At 46.4% G+C, this 26,320-nt stretch overlaps 1 protein-coding gene across 1 annotated transcript in view; it reads right to left on the bottom strand.

Annotated features, from left to right (window-relative positions):
• The window catches only part of SHANK1 (SH3 and multiple ankyrin repeat domains 1), a 2,604,687-nt gene that overhangs the window by 595,960 nt on the left and 1,982,407 nt on the right, over positions 1-26,320 (bottom strand). Inside the window, exon 19 of the mRNA XM_069605116.1 lies at positions 16,631-16,700. Within this exon, the coding sequence (XP_069461217.1) occupies positions 16,631-16,700 (70 nt within the window). The remainder of the gene's footprint in view (positions 1-16,630; positions 16,701-26,320) is intronic.

Here is a 26,320-nt window from a genome sequence, read left to right on the forward strand (position 1 = left end):
CCGGACACCAAGGGGTACCCTTCCACTCTGGAGCCCACGGCTCCCTCTCCAGGATTGACTATCTCTTTGTCCCACACACAGATCTCTACAGGGCACGGGCGGCCGACTTCCTTCCCCGGGGCATCTCAGACCACTCTCCCCTACTTGTGGAAATTCGCACACAGGGTCCTCCCCCCCTAGAACTTGGAGATTGAACAATTACTACCTGGGTTTCCCCTGAGCTAGTTGACCACCTTACGGAAGTCTCCACCGAGTACTTTGAATTTAATGACAACGGAGAACAGGACCCGGTGGTGGTCTGGGAGGCCTATAAAACAGTCTTGCGGGGCGCTTTAATCTCCTGGGTGGTGAATAGGAGGCGGGAGACACTCCAAGACATAGCAACAGCGGAGGCCAAACTGGCCCAACGCGAGAACGAACACATCCTTGACCCATCCCCCATCCCATCTTTCCCTTCAACGAGCCACTTAGCGGCTCCGAAACCTCTTATTGGACAATGCTCAACAAGCCCATTGGGACTCTCGAGCCAGAATCTATGAACATGGGGACAAAGCCGGCAGAATGCTAGCTTGGCTGGAGAAAAGGGATGAGGGACAACGCTGTGTTTGTGAGATTGTCACCTCACGGGGTGAAAGGTGCACATCGGATGCTGAGATAGCCGAGGCCTTTGCCCAATTCTATGAAACACTCTATCGGGCTCCGACCCCGCAGCTGGACCCAACCCTCCTTAATGACATACTTTTCCCAACTCTCTCAGTACAGCAAAGGGCGAGTCTCGACTCTGCCCTCTCGGAGACCGAGGTAGCCCTAGCCCAACTGCAGACCGGGAAAACACCGGGCCCAAATGGGTTAACAGCTAAAACCTGGCGGAAGCTGGGGGAGGGCAACATTACATCTTTCCTCCATAAAATGTTCTTGACAGCCCGGCAACAGGGCACCCTCCCACAGGACCTCTGTAAGGCCACAATTGTGGTCATCCCTAAATCTGATAAGCCCCAGGAGCAGTGCGCCTCCTATAGGCCAATCTCGCTAATCAATGGCAAGGACCTTAACTCCTAGCCAACAGGTTACAACCGGTGGCTGATGCCCTAATACACCCGGATCAATGTGGCTTTATGCCACACAATCGACCCGTATGAATCTGCCTCGATTTCACTTGGCGCTTGAGAGGGCTCCCACCATCAAAAACCTGCTTGCTCTTCTAGCGATCGACTTTGAGAAGGCCTTCGATTCGGTCCGTTGGGATGGCCTTTGGGAAATCATGGAACGCATGGGCTTTGGGCAGGGGTTCCTGGGATGGGTGAAACTGCTGTACACAAATATCCGGGCGGAGGTCAGGGTGAATGGGTGGACCTCTCGCTCTTTCCGACTGGGCAGGGGTACAAGGCAGGGGTGCCCCCTTTCCCCCCTTTTCTTCGCTCTCGCGATAGAGCCGTTGGCCATATGGCTTCGCCAGAGAACATCCTGGATCGGATTCAGATGGCCAGAGGGACACGAAGACCGGATATCCCTATACGCGGACGACCTCCTGCTTTACCTGGGAGAACCTGTCCGAACCTGCCCCGTATGCTTGTCCAATACGGGGAATTTAGCGGTCTAAAGATCAATTGGAAGAAATCCGTTTTCTTCCCGGTGAAGGGAGGGGGTCAGCCCGATCCATCTGACTGTCCATACCACATAGAACAGTTTGGTTTCCGATACCTTGGGATCTGGATAACAACAGATCTTACCAGTTATACCACGCACAATCTTAAACCGATCATGGACCGGTTCTCCAATGATGTACAACATTAGAAGCTTCTCCCCCTGACCTCCATGGGTAGAGCCGCCCTTTTTAAAATGTTAGCTCTCCCGCGATTCCTTTATGTCCTTCAAAACACCCCATTGCAGATCCTGGGGGCTGAATTTGGCCGGGTGGAAACCCTCCTTAGGGAGCTCCTATGGGGCAGAGGACAAGCACGTATAGCCCTGGCCACACTTCAGAGGTCGATCTGGGAGGATGGGATCGGAGTGCCCCGCCTTCAGACCTAGTATAGGGCCTCCCAATTGGTGGTGGTCAAGGACCTACTGCACGGAGACCGGGAATTACCCCATATCAAAGCCGAGATGGGAACTATGCACTGAGAGATACCATCACATTCAAATGTCCCACGCCCTGAGAGTCCACATATCGACAGTGGACAATATCCCGGAATGCTCACCTATAGAACGCAACATTTTGCCCAAATATATCCCCTCCAAATGCATATCCATTCTCTATAATGCCATCACTTCCTTCGCGACTCCTGAGTTGACCAGTCTAAAGGCCAAGTGGGAAATAGATGTAGGGGAGATCGACCCTGAGGAATGGATCCGGGTACTAATGCACCCACGGGAAACCGCCATTTCCTCGAGACTCAGACTGGTGCAACTTAAAATACTGCATAGAGTGTATTATCCTAGAACTGCTCTGTTTGGGTGGGGGAAAGCAACGAACCCGAACTGTCTCAGATGTGGGGATGAAGAGGGGACCTTCTTTCACATTCTGTGGTCCTGTCTCCGGATCCAAACTTTTTGGGAGGCCTGCTGTCGGGAACTGGCCCAGATACTCTCCAAAACTATAGATATGGACCCGAAGGTCCTAATCCTGGGAGCACCGGGGGAGCACAAATTGAATAAATGGGAAGAACTGCTATTGCATACGGCAGCCGCCCTAATCAAGCGCAATATTGCACAAAAATGGGGAGCCCCGGACTCTCCGACACTGGAGCCATGGGCATTGGACATGGACACATGTGCTATGATTGAAAGAAGGATCTATGACGCAAGAGGCTGTCCCAACAAAGCCTCCAAAATATGGCCGGCATGGGAGGAGGGAGGGCCCTGAAGTATGTGGACTCGGGGGATATTACCCTGAACACTTATAAGGTGAACTGTGATCGTACGCCACGAAAATGGTGCGGCCCCATTGGATGTAACTGCCTCGTCTCTTTCTTGTTCCTCCCTTTTTGGTTTTGGTTGTTTTGTTTATGTTGTAATCAAATGATAATAAAAAATGTTTTATAAAAAAAAAAGAAAAAAAGCTTGACGTGCAAGCCAAATGGCTTTCAACATGAGTAGGTTTATGTGCAATCATGGGTCTTCAGATGACCCAGGATAGTGCCTGACTCCAATGAAAAAATCATCCATCATGATTGAGAGGGAAGAATCTGGACTATGGAAGGGAGTTCTCACATGTGGATTGGATTCCAGTGATCATCAGTCGAAGTCCTCCATAATGTCTTCAGCTATCGAAAGCAGGTTTGAATGGGGTTGGCCACCCTGTTTGCATTGCTGCACCAACTGTAGTTGCGTCCATCTCAGGGGAATTCTTGGAGATAACCAGTACGTAGGAGGAAATGAGGTTTAAGAATCTCTGGAACATCAGGGCAGGAAGGGTTGCAGAGTTTCCGAACCTGTCGCACACCTGCAAAATGAAGTTCATCTTGTCCACTGGCCGTTAAACCTTCCAGAGCATGGTGTTGTGGTGAACCAGAAGAAGGAGTCAGATTAAATTGTGATATTGTTAAGGGTGTTTATTTAATTAATAGGAAAAACGCCTATCCAGCTCTATCGTTATGAGGGAAGTTCCCTTCCTAACAAAACTAAAAGTAAGGGTGCCCATCAAAGTCCCAAAGAAATAGGTCTTAGTCCAAATCCTATTAGCTTACTGGCCCTATCATCTAGCAATAAAATAACAAAACATAGGCCAGAGCAATTGCCTCTGTCCTTGGGCTTTGCCAGTCCCGATTAATCCAAGCAGGCCTTTTCACAAAAGTTCATCAATTTCTCACAAAACAAATCTCAGCCGCCCTCCAGATTCTGTATGCCAAGTTTTAAACCTTTATTTATATTCCATACGATCCCCTAGTCCCAGGAAGACAAGGTTTTCTTAACTAAAATCCACCATTTCTTACTTGGTGCTTGATAGTGTCCTTGTCTTGTTTTAAAGTACTCGAACCCTCCAGAGTCACTCTCCTCACAGTTCTGTTCACTATGTCTCATATTTCCAGGACTTCCCTCTTTGGAAGCGTTCACTTCCCTTCCGCTGCTCGGCACGGCAGCTAAAGCATTTCTCATGCAGAGATCCTGATGCGATTTCTTTGCTGCTGTCTGGTGTCGTCATCAGTTAACGGGCCTACTATGTTTTCTGTGTGTTTGCGGCGCTTTACTATCTCCGCCTGTCTCTTGATCTTAGTTTCTTTGCCGGTCAGGAAGCCATTCTTCTGGCATCTAGTTAGCGATTGGCTCCCTCTCCACGCTACCACTGGCTCTGCGGTCTAGTGTGGCTCTGCCTCTACAGGACGTCCTCCCCTCAATGGTTCGCCCCTGTGATTCTCTCTCTCGTGACCTTCCAAGTTCCTTGTGGTTTTATGTACTTCATCACAAACAAAAGAGGATGGCCCTCATTAGGACCCTGGCGCTAAGGGGTTTGCGCCAGCGTTAGCTGCGCCGACCCCTTACCGCCAACTACGAGTTCACATAGCGCCATGGTCATTTTTCCGCCCGCTTTTTGCGGGCGTAAAAATCCATGGCGCTATGGGACCTCGGTGTTAATTACGCCACCGTAGTGTACGGTGGCGTAATTAACACCTTCCCCACTCCTATTGAGCCCTATGGGGCCGAAATGGGAATGGGGAAGGGTAAATGGGTCAATGGGGACTTACCGCCCCGCCGACCTCGGAATGGGGCGGTAAGTCCGCCATCCGCCATGGCGTAAAGGGACTTTGCGCCATGGCGGAAAAGTCCGCCGATGGCGGAAAAAATCCGCCAGGGTCGTAATGAGGGCCGATGTCGTTTCTCTTTGACTGTGGAGTTCAGGTGAGAACCAGCATTACCTAAATACAAAGGGATGGAAGAAATAACACTATCAGGAGGATCCAAAATATAAGTAATAACAGTCTGTCCGATTCCCATGTAGGCAAAAAAGGTGTTTCGGACAGTTAGTTCCTTGCAAGAATAGGAGCCTTTGTCCCCAAGAGAGGAGTCACTCCCAGTGAGGTGCCACTGCCCGAGACCTCTAGGAAGGGTCTTGCTGAGCGGGTTCACCTCCCTAGCCACAAAGGGGGCTTGCTCCCCTCTGGGGAAAAGGGATGAATAGTTAAGATGAGACTGGAAGGGAGGACTCTGTATTGCAAGTGTAACAAGTCCATGGAGAACCTCATTATCTTGCAATGAGGAGGGCCAGGTGCCGATATGCATATAGGCATCCTGCAAGTCCCCCACACAAATCCATTCCCCCTTCTAAGAGAGGCCCAGAATCTGTACAGGGATGACCATCTTCAATCTTTCGGGGGAAGAAAGAGATTGAACTGGGATAGGTACAGGGTCAGCCAGCATCCGGTCATGTACTTTTTCTCAAATCCAAAGATCTGGGAAAAGAATCCAAGGCCTTCTTCTGACCTGAGGACTCTCTCCACAGCCCTGAGGTCAGTAGTTTGTCAATTGCAGATTTTAGAATGGGGGTTTACGGGGTGGAGAAGGATGCGTAAACAGGAGAGGGAGCCTGTACCCCCCAGCAACATGGATCTCGGGTGAGCCGCCTCCAGTGATATTTGTGCAAAGGCACCTGACCTCCCACAGGGGTGGGGTGGGATTTCTGTGCCTTCATTTTATTATTTTGCTTTAGGGTATGTAGCTATAGGGGAGGGGAAGAAACCTCTGGCCTGGGTCTCTTACGTGCAGGACCCCCCAGAAGAAGATTGGTCCTGCTACTCTATCCTATCCTTGGGGAGCTTCAGGAAGCCTCTGAAACCCTGGAATGCTCTCCCTCTGTCCATCTTGTTGGCAGAGGAGGAAAGTTGTCTGCACTGCCATTTTGGAAAAGATAGGTAAGGATTTGGTTATGTGGGTGTTGGCATTCTCCTTCATCAAAACCTCATCTGTGATGGCGTTAAATAATTGGATTGCATCTAGAAAGAGGTTAGGTTCCTTCTCTTGTGGATCCTGTAAGAGTTTTATGCTTTTCAACCACACCTACCGACAGACGTTCAATACAATATGCATTCCCCTGGAGCAAGCGTCAGCAACCGGTGGTTCAACAGATGTCTAGGACTACAACTTCCTTGATTTCTCACTATTGACTATGCTGACTATGGCTGATGGCAGTTTCAGTCCAAACATCTAGAGAGCTAAAGAGTGCAGACCCCTGCTCTGGAGGCTGTGTCTATGTTGTCCACAACCACTTCTAGCACCCCTCTTGCCACCATCTTTCTCTCAGCGACCCTAGTTGTGAACTGGTCCCGTTTATCTTCATTTAACGGTTCTGTAAATTCAGCCATCTCATGCCATACTCTGGTTTTACAGGCTGCCAGTATGGCATCTGAATTTGGCTGTCAGAGAAGCAATGATGAATTGGTATAAATAGTTTTGCCAATGAAGTCCAACATCCTATCCTCCATGATAGGGGTTTAGATCAGGATGTTACAGAAGTGTGTTTAGACAGGCAAAATGCTGCAGCTAGGATGACTGACTGGGCAGGTGGATCAGAGGCTACACAGAGATTCTCGTCCTGTCATGAGAGGTGCTACCGGAGTAGGCAGTGACATGACCAGCAGAGTCTGTGACACCATGGGCCTCATTACGACCCAGGCGGTAAGTTACCGCCTGGGCCGTCACTTTACCACCATGGCGTAAACTATGTTTACGCCATGGTGGTTGGCGGACTTACCGCCCCATTCCGACCTTGGCGGGGCGGTAAGTCCCCAATCCCCATTTACCCTTCCCCATTCCCATTTTTGCCCCATAGGGCATAATGGGAGTGGGGAAGGCGTTAATTACGCCACCGTAAATTACGGTGGCGTAATTAACTCCATGGTCCCTTAGCGCCATGGATTTTAACACCCGCTAAAAGCGGGTGTTAAAAGCTCCATGGCGCTAAGGGACCTCGTAATTGGCGGTAAGGGGTCGGCGCAGCTAACGCTGGCGTAAACCCCTTACCGCCAGGGTCGTAATGAGGCCCATGGGCCTCATTACGACCCAGGCGGTAAGTTACCGCCTGGGCCGTCACTTTACCACCATGGCGTAAACTACGTTTACGCCATGGTGGTTGGCGGACTTACCGCCCCATTCCGACCTTGGCGGGGCGGTAAGTCCCCAATCCCCATTTACCCTTCCCCATTCCCATTTTTGCCCCTTAGGGCATAATGGGAGTGGGGAAGGCGTTAATTACGCCACCGTAAATTACGGTGGCGTAATTAACTCCATGGTCCCTTAGCGCCATGGATTTTAACACCCGCTAAAAGCGGGTGTTAAAAGCTCCATGGCGCTAAGGGACCTCGTAATTGGCGGTAAGGGGTCGGCGCAGCTAACGCTGGCGTAAACCCCTATGTCTTTCACAATGTCCCAAAATAACTCACTCACGGTCAGGGTGGGCATGATCTGGCCACTCCAACTACAAACTGTGGCCACTTGTAGAGGCTAGTGCTGAAGGAGCAGCACTCAGCCAAGCTTGATGAGGGAGTTGCCCCAGTGCTGGACTTAGTGGGTTTAGCATGCCACTTTAGGCTCTCAGATCCCTTAAATCTGGTAACTAATACAGCCAGCAACGCTTTTCTTGATATCCCAGCATAGCCAGTAGTAGACTGCTTGCATGGTGGCACCTTGGGGTAACCCACAGTCAGATTGCAGAAAATAAATATGTGGTTACTTGATCCTGTTCTCCAGGATGGGCCACGGGAAAAGTATCATCCTTGCTGGAAGGGTACGACGTCCTTTCATCGCCTGCATGTTCATCCCCAGGCATTTTCACGTGCACATTCCGTCGAGTGTGCGCATTGAATTTTTTAGAGCGGGTGGGAGAGGGTAGACAAGGGTATGGGCCGGTAGGCAATATCAAAAAGCCAGTGTTGCAGGGGGGCATGGGGCAGGGAACCCCCCCCCCAAAAAAAAGCATTTTCGATGGAATGTGCACATTAAAATGACAGGTGATGCAATTACAGGCGATGAAATGACAAGGAACCGCTGGGAGCCAGGTTGAACAGCCGCTGTGCCTTACCATTTACAAACTCTTGAAAGTGTTGAAGGACTGGATGCTGAAAAAGTACTTGCCAGCATGTACGTCTGGATGTGAGTGATCTGAGGGGAAATCTCACCGTAAAGCATGCAAAGCCAATCCTGGTCTGTGCCTAGACAGGCCACACACAAATGTGTGTCTGGGGGGCTGCTGCTGAGAAATCCTTGCCACAAGAGCGGCAGCAAGTGCCAACCCAGAATCCATGCATAGGGCCAGCTGGCTGAAAAAAGAACAATGGAAAATGATGGGCACCTCGGTAAGAAAAATGATTTAGATGAGTCTGCATAGACACGAGATGCAGGCGAATGGGCCTTACCTACCCAACCAAACAGAACAAGGGACTGGTGATTGGGATCCAAGGAGTGCATGAGGAAGGAGCACGGGCGCAGGCACTCATTGCCCTCTGAATAAAATGTCATGATCTGCTGACAGTGTTCTGGTCCTGTCACCGTTGGGACAACTTCCCAAAGGTATGGCGGAAAGGGCACAGGAATACACTTCATAAGCAAGGAAGCATATGACATGAATCCTTTCTGGCCAGTTGTGACTTCCAGATTTCCCTGTTAAAAGCATTTGTTGAGTGATTCTCTGTGTGGATAACTCCAAAGAACTACAACCATAGAGACGAAATGGCTGGAAAGGCAGTTTAAATCATGTATGCCAGGTTGTAACACTGTTCTTTTAAGGTTGATGAGATCCGGACTCCCATCATGCAACTGAGTGATAGTTACATCCACTTCTTGTTTTTAGTCATGCTCCAGTCTAAGACCATTGCATAGTTCTCCCGATCTCGATATCTCCCTCAGATGCCTCACAGAAGGTAGTTTACAAATTCAATGAAGATATCATGACGGAAAACCCAGATCATGCATAAGAAACGTTCCCTTCCCCATTATGGGATCTTCATTGATATTTATAAACACTGACTGGAATACAAGAACATCCCTAAGAAGGGTGGAAGATACAGCAGAGAAGAGAAACTTAGAACCAAGAGGTTACCATAGAAATTACCAAAGATAGAAGGTTGTGCAAACAGATTCTTTAAAGACACGTGTTCCACCCGCGCATCAGCCTTAGCGCTGGAGTCTAGACAGTAATGCCTAGTAAAAGTATGTTCATATCTTCAGGTGTCTACATTGCAGAGCTATGCCATAGGGACATTCCTTAGGGACACAGTTCTAGGTGTTGTTCCTCTAGCAGAATAAGCCTTTGACCTACCTGGCAAAGACTTGTTAGGCTTTTGGCAACACGACAACATACAAGATACTATCCATTTAACTATGGATCTCTTGGAAGCTGGAAAACCTCTGTTATCCAAGCCATACTACAGAAAGAGCTGTATAACTGCTCAGATATACTTTGTCTGTGCAAGATAATAGCAAAGAGAACTCTTCACATCAAGTGTGTGATCAGATCTTTCGAACAGAGGAAAAGGATTTGGAAAAACATAGGTAAGCAAATGGTCTGGTTAGAATGGAAATTCAAAAGTAACTAAGGGAAGAGGGAAGGCTGTGCCAGATTATTAGAAAGACAGCATAGGGTTATTCTACACATACGGCTTGGATTTTTCTAACCTTTCTAGCTGAAGTGATTTCTACCAGAAAAGCTGCTTTCCGGGATCAATGCTAGAGATCTAATTTGTGCATGGATTCAAAAGGGGGGAACATTAATTTTGAAAGGGAAATATCCAACTCTCGTTGAGGAGAGTGTTTCCTAATGGGAGGGTACACTTTTTCAAGATTTGGAAAAACTTGTTAATCACAGGAACATTGAAAGAAGAAGCCTCTGCAACATCTGCCGCCTGGCCCGACACACTCTGCTGGACATACTATGGATGTTCTCATCACCTCAGACCTCCCCCGCTCTAACCCTCTCATCACTCCTTGCCCTTGGACTGACCACTTTCTACTCTCCTCCCATCTGAAACTCTCTATCCCTCAGCCAAAGCGCCCTCCAGCACTGCCACCTACCTGCTCGGTCATTCGGCCCATGAACCGTCTGTCAGTGGATGCCTTTTTCTTTACTTTCTCTGCTCCTCCTACTCCTGCAGCTGGCACACACCCTGACACAGCCCTTTCTAATCTGCATCTTTCTATTTCCAACACCCTGGACATCCTTGCTTCTGTCATGAGAATCTGGCTGAAGCCTACCTCCAAGTGCAACTCTTGGTACGCTTCCGACCTCGGCGTCCTGAAACGCAAGTGCGGGGAGGCTGAGAGGAAGTGGAGGGCTTCGGGCGCATCCTCTGACAAACTGGCCTGCCGCCTGCTCCAAAGGCAATACAGAAGCTCTGTCCTGTCCAAGAAGAGAGCATACATTCAAGGTCGCGTCTCTGCGGCCTCTAACAACACGGCAAAACTCTTTAAAATCTGCAAGGAACTGGACAATCATGTTGCAGTGTCTACCTCTCATGTTCCCTCCCAGGCCCTCTGTATGGCTGTCACCTCTCACTTCTCTGCTAAAACTCAAGAAATCTTGCTCTCTATCTCCTCTTCCTCTGTCAGCGCCCCTTTGGCCATCTCTCCCTCTCCTCCTCCTCTTTTCTCCTCTTTCTCTCTGACAACACCTGACGAGGTTTCTATACAAGTCTGATCTATTAAATTGTTGGAATCAGGTGCCCCCCTGCTCCTCCACAACCATCAAATACCATATTGACACCCTTGCTCCAGCCCTGGCCCATTTCTGTAATCACTCTTTCACCACTGGAACTTTCCCCTCTCCCTTTAAGCACTCCTTGTGCACCCCCTCCTCAAGAAGCCGTCCGCCGATCCTACCTGCCCGGCAAACTATCGCCCAATCTCCATCACCCCTTACTTGGGCAAACTCTTGGAAAAGCTGGCCATCTCCCAACTTACTCTCCATACTGAATCTGTTTGTTGTCTCCATGACCATCATTCTGGCTTCAGAGATGCCAGAGGCACAGATACTGCTTTCCTGAACACCCGTGAAGATCCGCTCTCTAACCTTGATTCCAGCATTTCTTCTATACTTATTCTCCTTTATCTTTCCTCTTTCGACATGGTCAACCAGGCCATCCTGATCAATTGACTCTGTGAGAACCTGGGCATCACGGATCAGGCCCTGGAGTGGCTGACCTCCTTCCACTTGGACCACCCCTCCCAGGTCCAACTTGGCCCCTTTCTCTCTGCCAACTCTCTTTCTACCTGTGGCGTTCCCCAGGGCCCTATCCTCTCACACTGGTTGTTCAACCTCTACTTGGCCCCTTTGGCCCACCTGATTTTTACCTTCTCTAACTTTCAGTGTTATGCGTATGACACTCAGCTTTCCTTCAGGCTCCCCTCAGCCTCCTCTCCTCTCTCACTCATTCCGGACTGTCTATCCGTGATTCAGGATTGGTGCACCTCCAACTATATCTGCTTTAATGCCAGTAATCCAGAACAGGACTGCAAGATTTATCCTGTATCTCTCCAGCCCTGACTGAAATCTCTCTACTGGCTCTCGGTGGCTGCAAGAATCACGTTCAAGACCCTCTGCATTTATTTATTTGTACTGCGCCGAAAGCCTGTAGACATTGGGGTGCAAAAACACATACACATAAGATAGATCCATCAAAGATGGGACAGGGGCCAGAAGGACTGATCCGGGGAGGCGAAGGGGAGTTACTTAAAAAGCAACGTTTTTAGGACTTTTTTGAAGGTTTTTAAATTGTCTTCCCTTGTGACTGCGGTGGGAAGGGAGCTCCAGAATTTTGCCGCTTTGACAGGGAACAATCTTCCCAGGCCATTTTCGCGCTTGTATCTACGGCATTTGATCTGCTTTTTGTCTGCCGACAGCAATGCTCTAGTGGGACAGTACTGTGCATCAGAGTTTTCAGGTAGCAGTGGCCCATATGGCCCAGTGTTTGTTTAAGAATACCATGGTCTACTAGATCAAAGGACGTGGATAAATCCAAAAGATCAAGATCAAGCATTGGCCACAAGGCTTTCTGGGGCTGGGGCCCACACTACATCCAATGCTCTCTTCCAAAATACCTTTCTTCTCATTCACTTCGCTCAGCTACCACCAACTCTCTAAAGGTTAGACGCTTCTCCAGGCAGAGAGTGGGGATAGATCTCTCTCCTCTGCAGGTGCCTCCCTCTGGAATGTCCTCCCTGCCCTTCTCAAACTTGAGCCGGACCACCTGTAAATCCGGAAGCAGCTCAAAACCTTCCTCTTCTCTGCTTTCTCTCTCTCCCAACCCCTGCTGACATACCTGATCTACCTGTCTGATGTACTGACTGGTTGCTTGACTACCCTCAGAGTATCACTGGGTACCAAACTCTTTCTTGATCAGTCACCCTTGCCCTGCCTCCGGTCCTACCACACACTTAGCGGCTGTAACTGTAACCGAACAGTCCCTTGTTCTCCTTGTACTACCCAGAACCGTGCTGCCCTGGCTGCACCTACTCAGAGTATTGCTGCCCTGTTTTCCCCTACCCTGTCCCTTGCACTTCCCCTCCTGACTTTCCCCTTGCACTTCTTGTTCTCGCAATTGCACGATCGTAATGACACAAGGCCTAGTAAGATCGTTTGTCTTGTCCTCCCTCTATCTTCCCTCCCTTGTCTTGTCGCACCTAGAAATACTAATGTACAGGCGCATTATAAATGACTTATCATATCATATAATATCATATCAATCCTTCCTGCAGCATGGGTTATCTTAGGTTGGGAATGTCCGAGGGATCTATTGCTTAAAGAGAGATGTAGGTGTGAGTGATTCTGCAGCTTTTTGTCGGCAATTGTTTCTCTTGCTGTGGAACCTCTGTTGGTACAGAGGTCTCAGCTGGGATTGTAACAGCTGTGAGGATGTTTGATGCTGATATGAATGATTCAACCTATTTCAGAGTCTTAATTCGGTTCCATGTAATAATGTCGCCACAAAATCTCGCCATGCAAAAATATGGCCGAAAAATAGCCATTTTTTGTGGCGACACTATTGCATGGAACATGCGGGGGACACCCCTGCAATCCCCAAACTTTTTATTTTTTCTTATTTTTTAAAAAAATGTTTTTTTTAAAAAAATTGTTTGCCCCTGTCCCCATATATATGGTCACCCAAATAATATTGCCACGACATTTTCCCGCCGATATTATTTACGGCGACCATATAGATGGCAATATTATTACCTGATACCCTTAATTCATTCTTCATTCTAGCGACCTGCTCATCTGTCGGCGATCCAAACAAAGAAGATCCCAAAACAGGGAGAATCAGTATTTGTATTGCAAATCCAACTTAAGGCCTCGGTCAAGCGAAGCAGCCAATGGTGAGTCAGAGGCAACAGATGTTAGTATACATCTCTGCAATTTCCTTTCCTGCACTTTCCGACTTGCGTAGATGCAGTCAATGTTTCTTTTTCTTGATCTCTGAAAGACCTTGAAGCTTGTCTGCTGGCAAAAACATAAACTCTACCTCCACTGAACCACACAGGGACTGATGATATAATCAGGTAGGTCGAGAGCTTTCTGAATGTATGATGGCAGCTAAGGTGGAATATTCATGTTATCCTACTTGAATCCATGCGGCTGCTCTCCTTGTCTGAAGGGACAGATGAAGAGGAACAAGTGGGTTGAAAGTATGCTTTTCCTCTGGCTGCATAGACAAAGAGGGAATCCACAGTAGCTCCTTCAGTAAGAAGAGGGATTCTGATTCTACAGCCTTGTTTTTCTTATCCCATCCCTGTTTATGAGGAGAGCTCGTGGGGGCCTCGAAAGTCTCCATAATAGGCTGCAATAAGTCTGGTACCAATGGAAGCAGTAAGCTAGCCAATTCCCTGGGCTGTATAGCTATAAAAACTATAGAGGTCTCCTGTCCGGGGATTTGGACCGGGATGTTCAATTTTAAAGCAGCCCTCTTCTGGATCTCTGTGAAAGAAATTATGCCATTTGTAGGATAAACCCATTTTGAGGGTGAGCAGAGTGTCCTGGTAGAGTAATCATAGCAGTGCATAGTGTTTGTTTGCTTTGGTGTATGTGACTTCCAAGATGTAGCAGGACTATGTGGAGATAAATGGCATGGTGGACAAAAAGGGTTTTAGAGGGTTTCCTGGTCTTTCTGTGCATATCCTCATGCTTTTCGGATACTTTGGAAGCTTACAGGTGTACGGAAGAGGTAGCACTGAAAAATGATGTCTCAACATCAAGGAAGTGTGCTTTGATGTGAAGGTAGGCAACCTTGTGGTGCAAGCGTTGAAGAAATCAACAGTGAGTGGGTCGACGTCAGCAGAGCGCCATCACCAGCATTGCAGAGATAGTTATCGATGACTTAAACACTGACAGTGAGCATAATGCCTGCTTACCCTTGGAAGACTTGTCACTCGATGCTGAATGGTGCTTGCGTTGGTCACAATGATGTCAAAAAGCCTCTGTGGGTCCATTGGGTTGTCAGAGGATGATTTTTATATGGCACTGTGCCTAGAGCTGCTAATTTCAAACAATTTGAAAGGGATTGAATCCCCTTCCAATTAAGCCTTGGCTTTGGCTATCTCCTGCTGTATTCTAACCCCAATGTCCTCTCTGTTCTTAAGCATGAGATAAGATATTTTCGGTCAAATGTGTCACTGCTGGGCCTCATTACGACCCAGGCGGTAAGGGATTACCGGTACCGGTAAGGGCACTGGTGCCGGTAATCCCTTACTGCCCAATTACAAGGTCCCTTTGCGGGTCGCTACCATAACGGCTGGTTTTACCAGCCGTTAAGGAAGGGACCAGCAAAGGGACCTTGGAGGTAATTACGGTACCGCAATTTGCGGTACCGTAATTACCGCCTTCCGCATTCCCATTGAGCCCTATGGGGCAAAAATGGGAATGGGGAAGGGCCAATGGTGAATGGGGAATTACCACCCCGCCAACCTTGGAATGGGGCAGTAATTCCGCCATTCACCATGGCAGAATACGGCATCAACCATGGCGCTAACAGCGCCATGGTTTAACGCCTGGGTCGTAATGAGGCCCACTTAGGCAGACAAGCCATGGACTAGGGTCGGTCATTTTCTTTAGGGTTTTGTCCCTCACATTTAAAAAACATGACATCTTGAGTGAAAGTAAAATGTTTTACATGAAATGGATTTAGATTTCCAAAAAGCTTCAAAGAAGCAAAGAGACTGCTCCGGGTCTTTCAGTAGAAAGTCGGGAAAAATAACTGTAACTGCCACTAGGGTGCACAAAGGGAGTCAGTAACTGTTCTGCCTTAAAGAGACTGTGCTACTTCCTGATATACAGGATTGAAAATGCCTATCAAGCCATTGTTTCTCTGTGGTTGTAGTTTTTAGGAGTTAGCTATACAGAGTATCACTCTACAAATCCATTTACTAGGGGAAAAACTGGAAGTAACAACTGTCTAGATCGCCTTTATTTCATAATGCTTCTCTGGTAAGGAAATGGTTTCAATTTCTATTTTACAAAGGCAGTTTTCTCTCTCCATAATAAGAAATGTGCCGAGGGATTGCCCGAGCACGGAGATATTCACTGTTTCAGACTATCAATGAGATCTCGTGATGGAGAAGGCATCAGTATGTTTAGTGTGCAAGCTCAACATGCAGTAACAATACAAGCAAAGCATGCTCAGAAACATAACACTGCTTTCTAGTGAAAGGGCAAGTTCAGACCTCCAACCTCTGACTTACAACATAGGTTCTCGACACTGGTGAGTATTCCTCGCTGGATTACTGTCAATGACTAATGTTACTCCAATGATGTAGCATGCAACGAAGCCGGAGGATTCGCTGCAGAAATTAGTCCATGAATATGGTCAAGGTACCTTACTTAAAGATTGCTTAGTACAGTGATAAGATGCCAGGCAAACTGGATTGAGCACTACACACCTTAGACAAACCACAGGCATTCTCCATTTGAGTTTTATTTAGATGTATGCTTGTAGATTTCTCTTTAAAAGAATTTACGGAAAGGTAGCAGATGAGATCTGGGCCGCATCACAATTCGGGGCACTCCCAGCTAGTAATAAGAATCGAGGAAAAGCCATCCTGAAGTGGCATTGAAACACCTATTAGCTCCCATCTGCTAGAGATTTAAGACCAATCCACCGAATATAGGACTTGCACACTCTGCACCCTCTCGTACTCTAGATACGTAGGGCTAAATCTCATGTTGGGCTAAAATGCACGCATTCATGTACTCTATTATTCTTATTTACAGTTTGGAGGAACAGCGGTGGCTTGCACCCCATACATCTCATGAAGGACTGCTTTTCCTTGTATTACATGCATCACATGCTACCATACCAATGGCGGTCAGTGCTCAACAAATGCTTCATAATAAAACAGACCATGCATTCTATGAAACACCTGCTCTCTTGTGAATCCTATTCTTTTAATGTAGGGCTTGAAAAGCCTACTATGCGGCTGCGTCATCACAGGTTCGAGCTGCTTTCTTGTCTCTTTGTTTCTTTTATTATAGGAACAGAACAATGTCCATCAGTTTCTTGTCTTCAGATATTCTCTTTTGGATTGGCACGGAGCATCACACCCAAACCAACATAATCAAGCTTAAGAGCAAGAAACAAATAATGCCTAGCAATGGGTTTAAGGGATGACAAACAAAGACAGGCAGATGTAAACACAATTAATAAAGAATATTTACCCATTTCTTCCAGTTCAGATGTCATAGACTTGGAGCGCAGCGAAATTGCAGGAGGGGTGACACGGCGAGCCTGAGGCGCTAAAATAAGAGCATACAGAACAAACAACACTTAGATAATATATTTAGATATTTGTAGAGAATGAAATGGCAAGTGGAAATCTTAATTTTTGTATAGACGAAATTACTGACCTCTGATCATTTTCTTTCTGATGAAAATTACTGACCTCTCATAATTTCTTTATAATGATACAGTGTTCCTCCCAAACATTCCTGAATTTGTGAAACACGTCTCAATGCAGGGTTCTCTGGGGAGTTTTGTCAGCTACCAGGTGGTGCTACACCGCTCAGTGGACTGCTCCCTCATCACTCATTGGCTCCACCTTGTGTCAACCAAACATATAACCTGTGCTAATGGCTCAATTTCCTGCGGTTCTGCACTTCTGATACTGGGCAATTGCAAGAAATGGCAGAAGCGCCACATGCACAAAACAGGGATTAATCACAAACATTCTAATCTAGTATTTCAATTTAGTGGGGTAGGTGTGTGTCAGTGAGGGATGTTTGGGGGAATACCGTATCCATAAGAAATAACTTTACTGCAGGTAAGTTGTTTGTTCTTCTAATGGATACATTCCTCCTGCAGATGACTATCTTGCAAAAGTGCTATCTTGTGCCCAAAGACTGAATGGAAGCAGGAGAATGTTGAGAAAGTACTTCACAGGAGGACACTTTGCAGGACTGACCGACCTAACCGAGAATTCTCACAAGCCAAGGAATCAACGTGAAAGGGCTTGATGAAGGTACAAATAGAGGCCCAAGCACCCACCTGGCAGATAAATAGCAGGTATACCCCCATTTGTACAGCTGAGGTAGCTGCTTGACCCCTTGTCAAACGAGCATGAAGATCTTCTGTTGCCTCTATGTGAGTCAACAAGCAGCAGCGTTTCATGCAGAGCACGATCCATCTAGAGATGGTGTGCTTTGTGATTGCTTACTATTTCTTAGGTCCTGCAAAAGCGGCAGCAAGCTGGTCATCACACCAATATTCATTGGATTTGGAAAGGTGGAACCCTCCCATGGTCTAAACTGTGAAAGCTCTCCTCCGTCATGGGGGATGAGGAGAAGGAACTAATACCCGAAGGTGGACTTTTTGATTGGATGTGGTACTCTGATACAACCTTGACGAGAAAGGATGGCTTCACACGTAGGGTGAATTTCCCCTTAGATAACTGTACAAATGGTAGTTAGATGGGCAAAGCCTGCACGTCAGAAACTCTTTTTGCTAATGAAAGAGCCACCAAGGTGGCCGCCTAAAAGACACCAAGTGCAATGGGCAAGAGAAAATGGTCTCAAAAGGGACCACCATCATATATGTAAAAACCAAATTAAGGTTCTAAGGGAACGTTACAAAAGGTTTAGGATGATATACATTTGTAAGGCATTTCAGGAACTTCAAAACCTTGGGAACCTTGGACCAGGTGCCCTTTGCAAGCCTATGTTTCAATATAGAACCTGTTGTTAGATCACCTTTAATTGTACCAATATTTAACCCTGCTTTGACCAGTAGCAAAACAAACTCTAAAACTGTGCCACTAGAGCATAATAGCCGGCCTGTCGCTTTATCACGGCACCACATAGTGAAGTTGTGCCAGCAACCAGCATAGGTGGACTTTGAGGATGGGAACCTAGCACATAGCACCACACAAAGGGCCTCCTCAGAAGTTTCCCAACCATCATACCTCACCCTCTCAATAGTCAGGTATGAAGATTCAGTGCTTTGAAATTGGGGTGAAACCTGCATGACTGGGTACCAGGTTTTCCATAAATAGTCTAAGGCGATCAAGATCATGGTAGTTCCGCCCTGCTTCAACTTCCTCAGCAACAAAGAAAGCAGCACTAAAGTGGGGAACACGTGCACTGAACTGAAAACCCAGGGGATCACCAATGCATTGCCCTGGTGATCCCCCACAAGAAATTCAGTGGAGCAAACGTTCCTGCTCTTCTTGCTTAAGCTGGTCACAAACAGGGTGATATGGCGACAACTTGACATGAAGACTTCCTCCTCCACAATCTCCCCATGCAATTATAACTCTAGTGACATCCCTGAGAGCCAGCTCGGTACATCCGTTTGAGTGTTCAGACTGCCAGTGAAATGAAAAGATGTCATAGGGGGTCATTCCGAGTAGGGCGGTAAGGGTTAACGGTCACCAGTAACGAGACCGGCGCCGTTAAACCCTTACCGCCCTATTCCGAGTTCCCTTTACGGGTTGGTACTTAACGCCTGCTTTTTGCAGGCGTTAAAAAACCAACCCTCAAAGGGACCTAGGAGCTAATTACAGCACCGTAATTTACGGTGCCGTAATTAGCGCCTTCCCCATTCCCATTAAGCCCTATGGGGCAAAAATGGGAATGGGGAAGGGCCCATGGTGAATGGGGAATTACCGCCCCCGCCAACCTTGGAATGGGGCGGTAATTACGCCATTCACCATGGCGGAGTCGGAAAAATACCGGCGTCAACCAAGGCGCTACTAGCGCCTTGGTTAACGCTAGGGTCGGAATGAGGCCCATAGTAATCTTATTATCAATTGCTCAAAACCAAAGGAACACAGACTCCCTGAACGGCTTGAATTACCCCACAATGAACATTGTGTTGATGTGGTGCATGACTGTGGTGTTGTCAGTGAACACATGGACAGATGAACCTTTAATGGTAAGAAGGATTGAATTGCCAGATGAACTGCCCTGAGTTCAAGAAAACAAATGCAGAAGGGCTTCTCTCGGCAGTCCAACAGACAGCTTGCTGAAAGATCCTGTCCATAACCAGGGTAACAATAGGTTTGTTGTGAATGCCCACCAAATGTGATCTTTGCAGACCTTGATCTGGGACAACTGGCTTCTTGGGGACCACTGTAGTGACCTTATGTGCAGTCCTGCATCTAGGACTATGAAAATACAGGATGCCATGAGCCGTAGCATCAACAAGAAAAACCCAGCTTTGTCACTCTCTCTAGAGAGGAAACGTCATGCCACACTACATATCCAGGACAGCCCCAATAAAATGCAGGTGTTTGAAGGAGGTCACAAAGGACTCCTTTAAGTCGAAGGGAAAACCTAACTCCTGAAAGAGGATTACATCATTCCTAGGCCCTTCAGGGCCACCTCTTCCAATTGGGCCCACAGAGGCCAGTCATCAAGAGAGGGAAAGACATGCACCATTTTCCTGTGCAGATGGGCAGCCCTACAGTCATGATGTGCGTGAATATTATCTGGGCTTAGATCAATCCAAATGGGAGCACAGCAGACTGTTAGTGAGTGCTTCTTACCGCAAAATGAAAGATACTTCCCATGTCTGTGACAGGTAGGGACTTTAATGAACGTGTCCTGCAGATCCAAAGACACAAGCCAGTAGTGCAACTCCAAAACCTGGAGGATCTGCGCCAGGTTAACCATCTTGAATGAATCCTTTCAGAGTAGCTTGTTGAGGAGCTTATTTATATATTATTCATAGTTTATTTATATAGTGCAGGTGACGTGATTCAAAGTCTTTAATGAGTCTGAGGCCTCCATCTATCTTGGCTCTAGTCTGATATGTAAAGAGAATACCATCCTTTCCCAATTTAGGATGCTGAAACAGGCTTAACCGCTCTCTTCAGCAGAAGTCGAGATATTGTATCAAGCAGGAGAATTTCTGGTGCGGGGAAAAGGCAGGGAGAGGGGGGGTTTGAGAGGGTTTGGACAGGAAGGGCGGGCAATATCCTTGATCCTACTAAATCGATCATCTCATCCTCACCAGTTCATCTGTTCAAGTTTATCAGCTACCGTACCCGTTTGTAGAGTCGCATCATTCCCTCCACAGGAGACTAATGATGACTCAAAGGAAGACAATAAACCTGTGTTGATGCTGCCACACTAGAGAGAACCAAGTCTTCAGATTTTTACTTTCTGGACCACTTCCTTTTTGCAGAACAGAAAGGCTGCTTTCCCTGGCGCTGCTGCGGTTTGTGCTGCTGCCAAAACCCGATGCCTTTAGGAGAAAAATAATATAGTTCACATCTAATTCTCCTGGAGAAGAAAGTGCTAAAAGCCCAAACATTTGGTAGCCTGACACAAGTCTTTAACATTTGCAGATGCAGACTGTGATCTATTCCTATGCTAAAAAGGTCTGTGCTATCAAATGGCAAATATAAATCCAATGTAAAAATGTCTAGCCTGGATTAGAGGTGATAATGCAACACCACTCATGAGCCCATAGAAAAGCCCATGCATTCAGTAGTTTCCAATCTAGTCTATTTTATATATGCCGTGCTATGTGCTTAGCATTCTGCAAAGGCTTTTTAATTGCATCTGGAATGTCTGGCAGTAGATGAGTCCACACCATTTTAGCAGTCTTCCGGAGTGCATGGGGGTATCTTGCCCGGGTGGACAAGGCTTTTAAGAGTTTAAAGGCTAAACTACCCTAAGAAAATAACTGTGGGCTCATGCAGCCAACATCTTCAATTTCTTCTCTGGGGAGAGACATAAAAAGGCAATGCTCTAGACCCAGCTGTTGTAGCCTGAATTAGTAGGCTCTTAGGTGAAGGTTGAGATGTACGAAGCAAAGGTTAAGTCAACCCCATGATGTGCTTTTGTGCCAAGTCTTTGGCAATACTCGGAATAGACCCAGGCATAATCCACACCGCATCAATTTGTCTGTGAGGTCTTCATAAGAAGAATCCCATTGGAAAACTTTGAGTCCAGAATACCAGTTATTTTGTGGATTTGCATTTCCTCCAAATCCAGCAACAATCCCTGGTTATCTACTGCCCATGCAATAACTGATTATTCGGAGAGACGGTCAAAAGCTAATGGTCTGATCGGGGTCCTTCAAAAGAGATCATACCAGGTGAACTGGAACGTTAAGCGGTCTTGAACATACACTTTTAGCCATGTTCATTGTAAAAATTGCTATGCAATTAAATCAATAAATAAAAAAAAAAATAACTGATTTGAGAGAGTCAAATCATGCCTGATAACTGACATGGGATACGTCCCTATATCCAAGTCCAAGAATGTACCAGACCATTTAAAACCTGGAGATCCCTCTGTAGCTGCAGGAAGGAATCCTCAGATTGCTCACCGGCAGGTTCTTTGGGCAACTTGGTCCCCCCCCATGATGAAAGAGTGTTTCAAGCATAAGGAACATCTTGTTCTCCTCCATCCATGGTAAAGGTATCACAACATCTTTTAAAGTACGTATCCCTATCGTGCCTCAAATAAGAGGTATCATCATTTAGCAAGGGCTCTGCTGTAATGAGGACCTCGGCAATGAAGGAACAGTTGCCGCCAAGGAGGAGGTAGGCATTACACTGAGTGCTGTTGGGGCGAAGACACCAATGGCACCAGCTCTCCCAACATCTCACTTGGGTTCGAGATCTTAGGTGTACACCTGATCTGAAAACATCCTTTTAGGCCATGGCTCTTTTGCAAAATCGAGTTGGGTGTGGCGCCGCCACATGCATTATAAATAAAGGGGGCGTTCCCGGCCGTGGTAGTGCGTCCGGGAAGCCGAGCAGAGCAGACGTGTCTGTGTCAGTCTGTTGGTACTTGGGGGCTCACGGGCATCACGAATGGGGGTCCCCACAGACTCCCAACACCGGGGCTCTTATGGGGGTGTGGCCTAATAGTTGGCATTCAGCTGAGGCAAGTGTTGCCTCTAAATTGTGGCCAACCCTCTGCCAGACCACGCCCCTTTCTGGCCACACCAGCCACCCCAAGAGCCCTGCCTCGATTTGGCAGCCTACTTAAAGTACTGACCACAACCTAACACACTCACTGATAGCCTCTCACACAAGCTCTATGAATTGCATATTTTACCCACGTGCTAGCAATTGCAAAGTTTCAAAACCTCTAGCCAAAAACATTCCAACAATTGAAACTCAAAGCCACCTGCATCCCAGCTCCTATCAGAACACCCCAGCTAACAGAACGGTCAGCACTGACAAAGAATGGAATGAATAGTAGACCATCTCGCGAGCAACCTACAGTGCAGTCACAGCCCTAGGGATGTCGTGTGGTAAGCAGAGGGGAAGAAGCAGCTGCTGTAATAAAACCGAGGTGAGGTGCGACAGAAGCGCTCTTGGGATCACACAGGAGCCTCCCAGATTCCGGCGTATTCACAAAATATATTTTTGAGATTCCCAATCGATTGAAATCTGACAAATCGTGAATGGAAAGCTTTAATTCTCCACCTGACAAAACTGGTCTGAGATAGCTGTATTAGGAAGTGGCATTTCAATTGTATTTTTTTTATTCTGTATTGCACCTCTGGGCCTCACACGGTCTGAGAGGCTGACAGAAAATGGAGCACTTCTGAGGGGCAGAGAGGAAACCAAAGCGGGTGATATTGAAAAGGGGGAACAAAAGAGAGCAGAGGCAACGAAGAAGAAGGAAACCAAGGAGATTAAAACACTGTAATAGAGAGTGGGCGCGGACAAAGGAGGAAGAGAGGTTTGCGGCAGAGGAGAGAGAAAATGCAGAGGACATAGGATGAAATGAGAGACGGAAAGTGAAGAAACACCAGAGAGAAGGGGCAGATGATACGGGGATAAGGAGCAAAGGAAAGAGGGCAAAGAAATAGTGAAGAGAAACGTAAGAACCGGAAGGTCAAATAGAGGTAGGATTGGAGATATACAGAGACATGTATGGAATGAGAGTAATGGATTAAAGTAGCAATGGTGTAGACAAAAAAGAGAAAAGGGAGAGAGATGAGTAGAGGAAAGAGAGGAGGAAAAGAGGAGCAATATAGGAGAGGAGGAAGGTGACAGGAGAGGAAGAGATGGGAAAAGGAGCATGAGAGACAATGATTCCTCGAGTATTGGTATCTTTTATAGATTGATATTCTTTGAATACCTCTCTGCCGTCATGCTGGGAAATATCACATCAATACAATTTCATAACATTAAAAACAAACTTTCAATGTCTACACTATCCTCCTCTTTCAATCCCTATATGCATCAATTAATGATGGGGAGAGGCTTAAGCTGTACACAGAGTAGCCATTTTACATTGTCAACAAAGCAATCGCAATGCGTGTCAAGCATACCCATGTCAACCTTGCAGGGGAAACAGGTGGCCCATATCTGAGTCTATGAAATGTACAAACACTAAGTAACGGATTCCTCTCCGCCATTAGGTCTTTCATAGATTCACATGCTTTGAATAGACTACATAGCTGTCGGGAATACACATAGGAAGGAGGGAGAGGTTGTTTTCATCTAAATTAAAGAGTTCATAAAGGTCAGACTGCCCCAACAATCTCTACAATAACAATGTCCATGTATGTACTATGATATAGCTCCCTGCAACATGAGCCAAGCTTTCCAAAGTATGTTACCTTGTACCTGCCATGTCCCTATATGTACTATGATGTTGTTCCCCATAACAAGAGGCGAGCTTTCAAAAGTATGTTACCTTGTACCTGCCATGTCCCTATATGTACTATAATGTAGTTCCCCGTAACAAGAGGTGAGCTTTCCAAAGTATGTTACCTTGTACCTGCCATGTCCCTATATGTACTATAATGTAGTTTCCCGTAACACGAGGTGAGCTTTCCAAAGTATGTATTTTTTTGCACTTTCAAGGCTGAATCTGTAACTAAGTAATTCGTATGATTCCTGCACTTACTGTAACCATATCCTTAAGTTAAAGTGCCTAGATACCTCTGGGCTTTGTGCGCTATATAAAAACCAACAATAAATAAAATGTCCACAATGTAGCGGAAAGATATGTGGAGCTCTCTATGTTGCAGATCTACAAATTCCCTGAATGGACCACCAATGCCCCAGTGTAATACCATTGTTACTGCTTCAGCTTATGTCGCGTGGGTGGTGATGTGGTACCTGGAGAGGCTTGCCTTCTGAGATCTTTTAGAACATTACCCATGTGATGAAATCTGTGCAAGGAACTGCTTAGGCAGGGTCTAACCGTTTGCAGATTGGGGGAAATACTTGAATACATGATAAAACTTGCACAATTATTTTGTCTTCTCTAAATAATACTTGTGCATCCATTTGCTGATCAGAGTATGAAGCTTCCGCTTTGTAGTTGAAATGTTATTAACACAAATGGCAGGCTGCGTCACTGCCTGTGACAATACACACCCAAAGGCCACCTTAGGTAGAAAGCAGTAATGAAGTTTCAGACAACTTTCTCTCAAAAGCGTTTTGTGTAGGGCTCTTTGGTTGACAGTGCTTGAAGCCCCTCAACTCTGTGAGATGAATTTATAGCAACTAGGGAAGCCGTTTCCAAGACACTAACTTTATATCTGTCTTAGGCATTGGCCTTGAACTTTGCAAGGACTCTGCTGAGCTGCCACAGTGGCACAGGCCAATGGGCTCTTGGTAACACAGACAGTAGTACTTTGAACAACTGATTGCCCAAGCTATTATAGAAGAAAGATGATGTGCCCATATAAGATTAATAGATGATAGCTAAAAGGTGCACTTTAAGTGAACTATGGAAAAGCATGGAATTGAGAATACAGCAACATCTTGTCTGGCTGGGGTGTGTATGAGCCCAATCCCTCTGCATGGCACCGGAAGGAAATATGCTTTCCCTTCTTTGTAAATGAGCTGTGTGTTCAATGTACTCTTGTTACATCACTTGTCAGATGAGGCCAACGTGCAGGTAGCAAGACTGGTGAGGTTCCTGGCAGACATTTTTAAGTATATGGGATCATGATGCACCACCTTTCCTTGTCAGAAACGTTAAGGGCGCTTCCCTTGCCATATCGATGGTGGTGATCAAAAGATTAAGTGGGACTTCATAAACCAAAGCCTGGACAGGACATGAGGAATCCGGGAAATACGAGGAAACTGCAGTCAGTACGAAGCTTCACCCAACTACCACATTTGGGGTAACCTAGTTGGAAAGAAATGATATTTGTTCTCGAACGCTGTTGCAAAGTGGTCTATGTCAAGGTCTCCTAAAGTGCTTTAAGTTATGTTTCAATGAGCATTTTGAGGCTGCCATTCATAAAATACTGTCTGGTCCCTGCTTAGACTGGTGGTAGACAGAAAACACGTATGGTGTCACCCGGGATACATCAATAGGTTTTACCTATTACAGTTCACTCTGGTGGATATCTCACTTGCCTTGAAACACCATTTGTTGTATAGGCGTGGTACAATTATCCAATAAATAAAGAGAATTACCTTTGTCCATTGACACATACAATTGTCAATGAATCTTGGAAGAACAATATAATGTTAATATAAACAAATCATTAATTAGTGATTATTGCATCCTTTATGCATGCAACAATCAATGTTGCATGTATTCAATCCTGTATTCAATGCTGACGTTTTATACAATAAACATATATATGCAAAAAATCTTACCTAACCAAAAGGCCTACATTATACCATGTGATTAACACCTGAACCCTCAAAATCACATAACATTGCTTTTAAAACACAAAATAACTAAATCAGATAATATACAGAAATAATATACAGATAAAAAGACATTGAATTAGTGCACACATAATCATAATGAAACAATATTAATATAGATGAAAACAAGGGGCACTGTGCAGGCCCAACATGTGTTGTTCTTGATTCAAGAGGTTGACAACACCCACAGCATCTGTGCTTACTTCAATAGTAGAGTTGACAAGATGCCTTTTGTTTGCATATTTCATGTTTCTGGTGT

The sequence above is a fragment of the Ambystoma mexicanum genome, chromosome 1p, assembly GCF_040938575.1.
Source record: "Ambystoma mexicanum isolate Mex_15411 chromosome 1p, UKY_AmexF1_1, whole genome shotgun sequence".
Taxonomy (NCBI): Eukaryota; Metazoa; Chordata; class Amphibia; order Caudata; family Ambystomatidae; genus Ambystoma; species Ambystoma mexicanum.